Source organism: Charadrius vociferus, unplaced genomic scaffold (assembly GCF_000708025.1).
Source record: "Charadrius vociferus isolate BGI_N301 unplaced genomic scaffold, ASM70802v2 scaffold163, whole genome shotgun sequence".
Classification (NCBI taxonomy): Eukaryota; Metazoa; Chordata; class Aves; order Charadriiformes; family Charadriidae; genus Charadrius; species Charadrius vociferus.
Genome location: NW_009648332.1, coordinates 21,506,759 through 21,518,100, shown reverse-complemented (window position 1 = coordinate 21,518,100; position 11,342 = coordinate 21,506,759). Strand labels below are relative to the sequence as shown.

Below are 11,342 nucleotides of genomic sequence, written 5' to 3'. Positions count from 1 at the left end.
TCTTTCCCATTCTTAGTTTAAGGAAAAATGCAATGTTAACCAAGGTATTTTGCCATAGCTGGTTTATGACAATTATGCCTCTATGATGATTAAAATTTGGCATTAACTAAGAAAGTTTGTAAAATATGTCCTAAAATAAACACAGAAGCCCTAACTAATATGCTATATTCAAACACAAGCTTGTAATTTCAGCTAGATGTTAATCTACATCTGAATACCCACTCAAACACAAAAAGAAACTAGATCCAGATTCGAGCTCTAGGAAACGTAATCTAAGGGCGTTGTTCAAGCCTTATTTCTAATTAAGGATTTAATACTTGGACAGTACCTTCCAAACGAGGATTAAGAATTTTGCAAAGGAAGACAGTATGACTGTAAACTGCTGCCTTGGCTTTCCCAGCTCAGGAAACGCAGATACCACACCCAAAGTCTTGTTCAGACCTTTTTTCTCTCACCACTTCTGCTTTTTCTCTTCTCTTTTCCATATAAAGTTCAGCATTAAGTTTTAATCTTTTCTCCTAAACCAGAATCACAAAATGTAAGAAGTCTTTGTACACCCAAATTTTCAGTTCTAAATGTAGAGCTACAGTTCCAAGACACATGGAAAAATGTCAAAGGCAAATATAAGAAGTTAATGTTTTCACCATTCTAGTACTTTATCTGTCAGTCACATAGAATCTTTCATCCTCAGTATGTGCCTGTAAATATAATGTTTTTACTTGGATCTTGGAGTTATCACATGTCAGCCTACCACAAAAAATAGAGATTCTTAACACATCAGTTGCAAAGAGGCACTATGCTAAAATTACTCTTACTGCAAAAAATCATTTTAAGGAATAACAATAGCACTTTACTGGGAAAACTTATTTTGGCTTCAGGGGGTTTTCAGACTTCATGAACAGTTATATAACTTTGTAGCCCTGATCATGTTTTATTTTATTAACAAACAGAAGTATCTATCCCAACGGTTACATGATGAGCACGTGCACCTACATGTATCTGCATCCCCAGATAATATCACCAGTGGCAAAGGAAGACGAATTAAAGACTATTTCTGTGAACCAGACAGGAAACCCTACACTTCAGCCTCTTCAAGTCAGTGCTAGAGAGAGAGGTGTCTTATGGCTTTGCAAAAAGCATTTTAAACCTTGAAAGTTTAACCAGTTTTCAAAGCTTTTATGGCAGATTTTAAATCTTCCGTACATGAAAGACAAGCTATTAAACGCTATATGAAGAGAGCTAGCAGTGTAACATATCTCCTTAAAGAACGATAAACCTCTGTGTAAGATGGACTGTTCAGCGTGTGGGAGGGCAGAAGCATGCTGACATCAGCTTAGAAAAATATGCAAACTCTTAACACTTCTGAATGCCAGCAATTTAAAAGCCCGCAAACTATCCCCCAGGCAGCCATCTCAAACAGTTAAGTACTAAAACAAAACTAAAATTAAATTTGAAAAAAGCACAGGAACATCAACTTTCATGTGATTGACTAAATTACATGACACAGGTTGCTGTTTTCAGCTTCTATTTACTTGTATTAATACCAGTAAGTAAATTCTACTGAATTTTACATTAAATTCTTTTTATAACAAGTTAATATTTTCATTAGTTAACTCATCAAGTTTTTTCCTTTTAATTTCACTGCCCCAAACCCGATCACACTGCTAAAAGTGGTATATGGCATTACACAAAAAAATGACAGAGCCGGGCAAACGCCTGCAGGGGAATAACTAATCTCTACCAGCATTGATACCACAGCGCCTGCCCCCACATTCCTGCAGCTGGAATCTCTGGAGTAAAGCAGAGCCTGCCACTCCTCCCAGGACTGTCCTCTGGCTGCTGGGGAGTAGGGTCATCCCTCCCCGCAGAGGTCCCTTCTCCCCAGTAAGGATGCAGGGGAGATAGGAGAAAGGACTTCCTTGACCTATTTCTCCAGCAGCTCTCACCCTTCCCCCTCCTACACATACATATCTGCACCCACCCCCAAATTACGCATACATCCAAGAATCTCTGTAGGTTGGTGAAAAAAAAAGAAAAAAAACTGTAGGAAATGAGGCATTGAAAAGCACCAATATTTTCCTCTACATTTTTACATCTGTGAAGAGAAGCTGAAAACTGGAATGACTAACCCTCCATTTCTCGGTCTCTGGAGAATAAAAGGAAAAGGTAAAAAGCATCAAAATGCCAGTCTTCATCGTCAATGCAAAATCATAGTTGCCTAAATTGTTTTTGTTGTTCATAATTCTCCAACACCCACTCTTTGCTAGTGGCAGTCCAAACACACAGAAGACAACGTTCATACCCCGAGGAACTTTCCAATTAAATAAAAGACATTTGAATATAATGAAAACATTCATTTAGATACAACTGGAGGGTTTAAAGTTACACAAAAGTTTGTAATTGATGAAGGACTTAGAGGTACACTTGGTGCTCATACACAAGAGAGCTTCGGACAAACTCTGGCTTATATTCTTTGGTTTTGTCAAAAACCAAACAGACAAAAGTGATGCACAGTCTCAGGCACTACCTGCTTTTGCCCTCAGAACTTTTACACAATCCTCAACAAAGGACTGTGAAATATTCTGCTCCTAATCAATCAACAATCCTGTAGAGAAACCAGGCTAGATTAAATGTCCTCTTCCAAGCTTTTTAGGTACCATCATTTGAAAATTTCACCAGAAAAAACAAAAAACCATTACGGGAAAGTAGCACTAACCTAAATAACAACATATGAGTTAATGAGTTGGGGCAGGGTGGGTGTTAAGCTTAATGAAACTTCAGAGGAGTATGGAAAGAAAGCCTTCATTTTTATTCATAAAAACTGCATCTAAGACTACAATTCGCCCATGCTCTGAAACAGCATTGTACAAACTGAAAAAGCACCTTTAACTTTTTATTGGTGTAAAATTAATTCTAATATGGTAACACAATATTTGAGACTAAAAATCTATAAATAAATATGACTTGCAAGAAAGCTTATCTAGTTCATAGCAACATACAGTTGCTCTTCACAGTCACCTGAAGAACACAGGTTTGAAAGAAGACACACTTTGAAAAGTTAGAGGTTAGAGAACCCTAACTTTCTGTATTTATTTAGTATCCTTCCAGTTAAAACCAACAGTGAAAAAGGTTGGCAGTATATAAAGATTATATCAAAAGTTTTAACTGCTCTTTTAAAAAAAATCCTGTAGACTTCTTCATGTATTACACTGATAGAATTATCTCTTTAATCAGGTTCAAGTGATGCTCTGCAAAAAAAAGGTACAGCAGAGGAAAAAAGCTATCTGATCAGCACGTCACATCCACAGGCTCAGAGTCTGTGGTTAATAAACAGCTCTCCACAACGAAGAAAAAAAAAAAAAAAAAAGAAGAAGAAAAAATAGTGCTTGCTCTGACCACAACTCTGAAAGCAGCTTTGGAAGACTCCTAATCAAAACCCTACCAAGGCCAGACAGGTTACCCATGGACAGAACTACCAACTACATTAAACTTTCTTCCAGAATTGGGACCTTCCTGGAACTACATATCTTATTAGTACTGTTCAGACCACAATCAAACCTCCTACAAAGAATACTGCATTTCTGGCCTAATTCCTGGACTTAATTCATGTACTTACTGCAGTGATACACCATTAAACTGGTTTTCATGGCTTTTCCTTGAAAAATTAATAAAAAGATGACTCTTTAAAGAAAAATAATTTAGAGATTACACATCAACAAGACTTGTTATCATTCTGGCACAGGCAAGATAAACTACAGGAGTTAATGCAATTCAACCCAACCTATTAAACATCATCTCTGAAAATCACATATCCTAGCCCTAGAGCTATAGAAGTCTCCCTAGCACTCAAAGAGGAAACAGAGACAAAGCAATCAAATTTCAAAGCCTTGTTCAAACAATTATTCTTTGCTTGAACAGAAAATGAACTGCTGTTTCAAAGGGGTTTTCAAGTAAAACTTGAGCAGTCAGGACTAAAGCAGTCCTAGGCCCAAACCACGACATTCAGTGGTTGAAGTTCCTGAATGTACCTGCATGCTCCGTGGAGCCCTTTTGCTGCTTTTCGTATGCGCGATAATCAAAGAAAATGAAGGTGTAGCAGACAGCACCCTCTTAACCACACAAACTGAAACCAATCTGAGTCATCTTCTTCTTGGGAAACCGTGGACAGAAATACTGAAGACCTTATGTTCACAAAAGTTGTTGCACGTTGCCTTTCTACTACTAGCTACTATATTTCCATTGCCTTTTGTGTCTGGACTCTGCAATCCAGTCTTAATAAAATCAATACAGGACGTGTAGTTTATACAATGAGTTAAATTACCAACTATATCTTTGCACATTTAACCAGAATCGAAAGTTCTTACATACACGTGTGCATGCACACACAGTATATGTTTGTGTATGCATAGATAAGTATATACTCTTCACAAAGATTGCACTGGAACTGTTATTTTGGACATGTCCTGTGGAAGAGTTCAGAAACATGAACTTTCCAGAAATTCAGTTCATTTTTCATGATGGAAGGACCTGGATAGAAAAAAGAAAAAGAAAAGAAAAAAAAAACCCACAACAAAAACCTGCAGACTGCTTTGGTTAGCCAATTTCTAGGCTCAAACATATCTTACAGCACCAGGTACAGTATAACTTCCAAGAGACAAGAGAGTTCCAGGAGAAAAGTAAAGTTGCTGTAGGTGCAGCTGTCGCACAGTCTTGAACCAAAAGCCTCATGTAAGACCATGCACTCAGGACAACTGAAATACACCCCAGAAAAGGTATCAGCCCAAAGAGCAAAAAACTTCCATCTTTTTACCCTGAAGCTTAAGTGCAACACTTATCCTTAAAGTAACACAAGTTTTGATAATATTAATATCTGCTATCAAGTTGTCCTCTGGGTCTGTAAGTACAAATTTAATATAGAAGTTGAGCTGATGATGTTAAAATGGGCAAAAATTTTTGCTATTTCTTTTATTTGCTTGTTCATTAAGGAGTGACGCAGTTACAATCGCCTAGGAGGCAATGTAAACCTTTTGCTATAAGGTGCTACTGACACTGCAAGCAAAATTCACAATTAACAAACACTGGGCTGTTAGAATAGCTTAGCACTCATCTCCCAGTCGCTTAGCAAACTCTGAGATGAATTAACTTCTGTTCACCAAAGTTTTGCCAGAATCAGGTTATGAATTTTCCCAAGAAAAAAGTTGTCACGCTACCTAGTTACTATGTTTCAACATACCATAGTGACTGATGCTTACCATCTTGACCGTGCGGCAAAGGACTGGAAGTTATGACATACGCTACAATCTCATTTTGTCCCTAAAGGGGTTTTTTCTCCTCTTTGGAATATATGCCAACAGCTGAAATGCACCTTTCAAGGTAAAGTCATAGGTGATATCGAAAGCATCATTTAGTCTGAAAATACAGTATGCAATATATTCTAAATTGTTGAGGGAACCATACCCTGTTTTGTGCTAAAAGTAGGCATTAAGGCCTTCTAATAAAGAGAAGATTTATTTTTTTAAAACATAGCCTGAGTGACGAATAAACAAAACCTGTTCAGCAACAGTAAAAAGTTACAATTCATGCTATTAGTTCAAGGGAGAGCTCAATTACAAGAATATTTATGTAAAAGGTACCCTTTTTTCTCTCCTGCCCCAAAAATGAGAAAAGGGTTAGAAGATCACTATTCTAGCAATACTGTTGTGCACTCCTATGGTTTAAAACAGACAGAAAGAGAGAGAGCAGCCCAAAGGATTATCTACTCAGTCAACAACACAGTATTAAGAAATAAATATTCAAGTATGCAAGCTACTCTTAAATTACAAAAAAAACAGGTATCCAATGGGAAAACAAAATTTTGATCCAGCTACAACTGAAGACACGTAACCAATTCAGGAGCTTGCTACCATACACGAAGCAATAAGTTTATATTAACCTACATGAAACCTCTTAGGTGTTTACATTGAGTCGAACAAATTTAATAATACATATAGACCTTGCCGCACTTCATGTACGTATGATCCTTTATAGCTGGAACAGCGCTAGGACATTGTCAGATCCAAAAAAATAACACTCCTCAAGAGCTATGCTATAATTAAGAAGTTGCCTCAAAATGCTTTTCCAAAGGCATAACAAATTTAGCAGCAAAATTTTTCATCATGTCACACTGTTGCAGGCATATAGCGTCCTCATAAAGGGATCATCTTATTAATAGCCACACATGCAAAAGGGCTACCTCAATTTTTATTTGTTAGAATAGTTACACGCTGGCACAGGAAAATTAAAATGCAGGAGAACATACACTACAGCAAATCTTGAAAAGAAAAAGCTTGAAGATACATAGGTCACATTAAGGTCTTCCTCTCTCCTAAGTCGGCTTCTCCTGCTGCTCACTCATGCAGGGAGATCATAATTTTGTGGCTGTGATATTTCCACGGCAACACTGGTGACAGTGATCTCACAAACTCAGCCCTGACATAGCTTCAGGATCAAGCACAAGGAGCAGATGGGATGCGAGGGAGAAAGCCCCTATTTAAACACAAATCTCTTTCATAAGAAAGAAAGAGGCATGAGCAAAGAAACAGGTGAATGGATCACGTTTTAAAGTATGATATATTCAAAAGATTATCCTAGCATGAAAATCTATTTAAAGGCAAGACCTACAATACAGGGTAACTGTCAAATTTGTTAGGCCTTATAATAAACCAACCTTGAAAGCTCCCTGTTTAGCATGACAAGCCTTGTGCTCCATTTCTAAAGTGGTGGTGAAGACAATACACTTCTGTCCCTTGTGAATTTCCTTTAAATAACTTTAACATTCACATATATTAATTTGATACATCCCTGTACTCGTAATACCACATGTAAATATGATGTCAAGCCCTCACTAGAGTGAGTTTGTTATCTGAATTAGATATAATATGAAAGAAATTAAAACAAATCCCAGATGGATCACCAAGTACAGCAGGATGGTAACTGGAATATTCAGCCAGCACAACTGGATTGTTAAAAGGGGACCGTACTTTTGTGCCAATCTGCAGACTCATGCAAGCATTGATACAACCTCCACGCTAGCTGAAACACCCCTAAACCCCTCACCACTCACACGCTGCAGACTCCAATGACACTGGTTTCAGACCTCCTTTTTGCGTTTGGCCACCCCATGGGTGAACAGCAACAGAGCCCACATGGGTTAGAAGAGATTACAGCAAAAATTGAAATAGAAGAGGGTCCACCCACAATAGTCACAAATACAGTCTCCACATTAACTCAGGTCACAGTTCAAGGAGATGCACAGATTTCTTAAAGATGCTACTCTCCACAGAGGTCAACTGATGAACAGCACGAAACACCCACCGCGGGAGACAGGGAAGTGACTACGGCCAGAATTCAGGCGTAGGCAGTCATTCACAAAGCTGCAGGTAACGAGAAGTGGGTTCTTATGAGAGTAGAGGTAGAAAGATGAAAAACAAAAATCAGAAGTTAAAAGGGAGATAAAAGGAATTAAAAGGATATAGATCCATGTTCTGATCACAGAAGAAAAAGCCCCACATTTTTTAAGATTTCAACACGAAGACCTGAAAGGATTATCAACAGTAAAACTCTCAGGAGGGAAAGGAGGAAAGGGAAATTGAATAAAATCTGCAGGTGGAAGCTGGGCCTAAGCCGAGTTGCAAATAGGCCCCCAATAAGGGCTGTCAGGTGGAGGCAGAGACTAAATGCGCTATGCAAGGAGGAATAGATCAGAAGTCAAGTAGCTAAGCAGGGCTCACGAACATCATCTGTGAAATTACCAAGGTAAAAACTGCAAAAGAGAGAGAAAAGAAGGTAAAATGTGCCATGATACAAACCACAACAATAACCAGAGAGGCAGGACAGCCCATCTGATTTCCCAAACCATGACTGTACCAACAGCAAATCAAAAAAAACAGGCAATAAACCGAAGGACACTGGCTGGTCACAAAAAAAGTGAAAATACCCAAGGACTGTACCAGGATCGAGATATCATTCTACAACTAAATGAACAATCTTTTGAAGAGGAGAAAAAAAAGAAAAGGGGGGGAAAAGCAAAGGAACTTATGATATCAAAAATGGATAGTATATAATACAACAGGTACAGAAAAGCCTGTTGAGATTGGCAGGAAAAGACTAAGACTAAAAGCTACAATTGCTTAGCTTCAGCAAAAATGGGTTTTTTTAAACATAGTAGGCACATACCCGTGACACCACAAACAGAAATGCTGGCTGAAACTAAAACAAAAAAAAGGAGTAGATTGGGGCTATAAACTTCTACAGGCTTCTATACCTGTTAGAGCAGTAAACCCTGGAAACGGCATCCATCCCCACAGCAGGATGAGAAATATACTCAATTTTAAGATGTCGTTTATTGTTTTTACAATTGTGATTAAGACACAGTTGTCGCAGACTAACATGACTACAGCACAACCCCAGCAAGACGATGTCGCTCCCTGTGTTTTAAATAAGGCCAACAATCTCGGATGAGAACATCGAGTTCCTGCAACGGACTTTCTAGAGGTCACTTTAATTTCAGCACTGGAAATCCCATCTTCTTTTTACCCGAGAAGAAAAAAGGCTCTCTCAGATAACTCTTGCACTACTACATCTCTTTTACCACGTGTTTATAGAGACATGAAACTGATGGCTAATAGAAGCTCAAGTCAGCACTCATTGTTGTTTGTATCATGTATCAAACCAAAGCAGCTGCCAAACATCAGCTAGAAAGAAAGTCTCTTTCTGTTGTTCAGAAAAGAACCTACTTTCTCCCTCTGACACTGATCAAAATTAACATTCCACTGACAGAGAGAAGTCAATTGTTCTGCTACATAAAATCAACATTTTAAGACTTAAGAACTGTAGAAGATACATTTCTACTTCGAGCTTTGCAAGTACTTCTCTCAGAACAAAAATATTTTTACAATAACCAAAATGAAAATATAACAATGATAAAACGACAACTATGAAGTAACACATTAATAGGTTTTAAAAGGCAATAAAATAACCACAGTCACTTTCTAATATAATCCCAGTCCAACAGCAATTCAAAACATAAGATGACACTGGATCAGGATGCAAACTATTTTTTTCCACCTCTCATTTCTATAAATAAATATCAGTAGGCACGGAATATTACCTTCGTTTTCAGATGCTTGGCATTTTACTTTCAGTACCAAATCAAAGGTACGTTCTGGATTTTCCCTAGAAGAAGTAAACACAATCAATTAATCAGATATATGCTTCAGATAGTGTTTCTACTGTGTCATATCTTTTTCATTCTATTCGTAGAGAATAAAATATAAATAAATAAAAAAATCTCTAAAATAGAATTAGAAATCAGGTTAGTTCTAAGGAAGAACCAAAAAGTCACATTTCCCTGGTACAGTTCTTAAAAAAAAAGAATAAGTAAGATAAACAATCTAAACTGTGTGATTTATTTCAATGATACTGCCGCTGCCTTATACATCAAATAGCTTTTGAGTCACTCCACCATACTACACCAGTTGGAACTACATACTACAACAGTTGGAAAAAAGTGCTACTAAAATCCTTATCACTCAACCTGAAACATATTAATGGAGTCATGACCAGCCTCTTATAAAGCTACACTTTGTTTCTACTTAATAGGAATAGCCTATCATCAGACTTTCATTTTAATTCCATAAATTTAGCCGCTAACTTTTAAATGCATACCATTACCACCACCTGAGAATCACTTAGCTTCCTCTTTCACATGGCATTGATCATTGACTTTAAAGGCTGAATCTCAGACATGATTCAGTGAGTGAGAAAACATTAATGCAATAACTAGGAATGGATGCAATCCCGAGCTAGCCAGGAAGACAGAACCTCCATATCTGCAGCAGCCATCATGGTCAGCTCTGTGTGATGGCCAACGCCTCTTTCCCTTTCCCAGTAAATACACACCTGATAATAATGAACTGCACACGCTACCAGCAATTAACACTCAACCTGATCCCATACTAAATATTTATTAAAACAGTTCTAAATGCCATTACTGTACCACCCACCTCTCTCTACCTACCAAGCACACTGCTATTTATATTAAAAAGAAGTGGTATAACCGCACCCATATCAATTATCTATTTAACCACATAAAAGGCTCACACTTGAACTCCCTTCTTGAGTAATGCTCCCACTGAAGTCAGCTGGAGTTTTAGGCAAATAAAAAAAAAATCCAAGACTTGATTCCAGGTTTCTAGAATGCTTCAAATAAAGCATTCAGCAAATTAACACACTGTTGTTTCTTTAAAGAAAAAGTTTTGAATGAAATCCAAAGGCTGAGCTGAGGAAAATTTCAGCTGTCACAAATTAATTGATTCAGTACATGCTTTCAGTGACCTCAGCACCACCATCAACTGAGATACGCAATTATAGTCTAATTCAGGTTATGGAGACATAACCCGCCCATATCACTGTCTTTCTTTGCATCGTATTTTAAAGCATTTAGTTGGGAAAATCCTGTATCTACTGATCCTGTGTGTAGGAGATCAAATTCTGCTCCGAGTTACAACAGCCTAAATCCAGGATATTGGAGATTTACTCTGGTATTAAAGTCCTTCCATTGTTCCTCTGGCTGGCAAGCAGGTTCAGAATGAAACTGATAAGGCATGGCTTGGTTGAGCGACCTGGACAAGCAAACCACAAAAATCCTTCCTTTAAAAAAAGTGACATCTCCCCACGACCTTACTCTAGCTCAGGTGCTGGGTTTATACTCTCAGGCCATCTTCCCCTTCTGTTTCTCCCTACAGCGCAGACCACACAATGCTGGGTTTTAATGTGAATCAGTTAAAGTGTTACAAACACCGAATGAGGGCTTCTAACTCAGCTCCTGGCTGAGATACCCTCACGCAGAAAGCTCTTTGAAGTAACGCTGCCTCCCGTCTTTCACTATACCACTGCAAATCTGCTTTTGCAGAAAAAATGCTTCCAAGTTTACTCTTCACATCCCACTACGCTTAGAAGTGTCAAAAATGTGTCAAACTAATCTGAGAATTGTCAGACTGTCTCTCGTTTCCTTTACAGCTACCCGGTAGCAGCCTGCTTATTCATCGTATATTTACACACAGATTTTTTGTCAATTTCTGAAACCCGTATTTAACATCTTGTCGGTTTCCAATGTCAGCAAGACCGGGCAGCAGCTCCCGACAGGTACTGCTGGAGAGCAGTGCTGCCAAACACCTGAAAAATCTCGTTGGCACCTGCCATGCCCTAATGGCCAAAAGCAGGTTTGTAATTACTGGAGGGAGATGAATGTCGCAAACCTCAGCCCCCCCACCCCCGGCTGCCGCGGGCAGGGTCACTGCAGG

At 38.3% G+C, this 11,342-nt stretch overlaps 1 protein-coding gene across 1 annotated transcript in view; it reads right to left on the bottom strand.

Moving 5' to 3' along the window:
- The window catches only part of DENND1B (DENN/MADD domain containing 1B), a 170,586-nt gene that overhangs the window by 148,952 nt on the left and 10,292 nt on the right, over window positions 1-11,342 (bottom strand). The window contains exon 2 of the mRNA XM_009884930.1: window positions 9,149-9,213. Within this exon, the coding sequence (XP_009883232.1) occupies window positions 9,149-9,213 (65 nt within the window). The remainder of the gene's footprint in view (window positions 1-9,148; window positions 9,214-11,342) is intronic.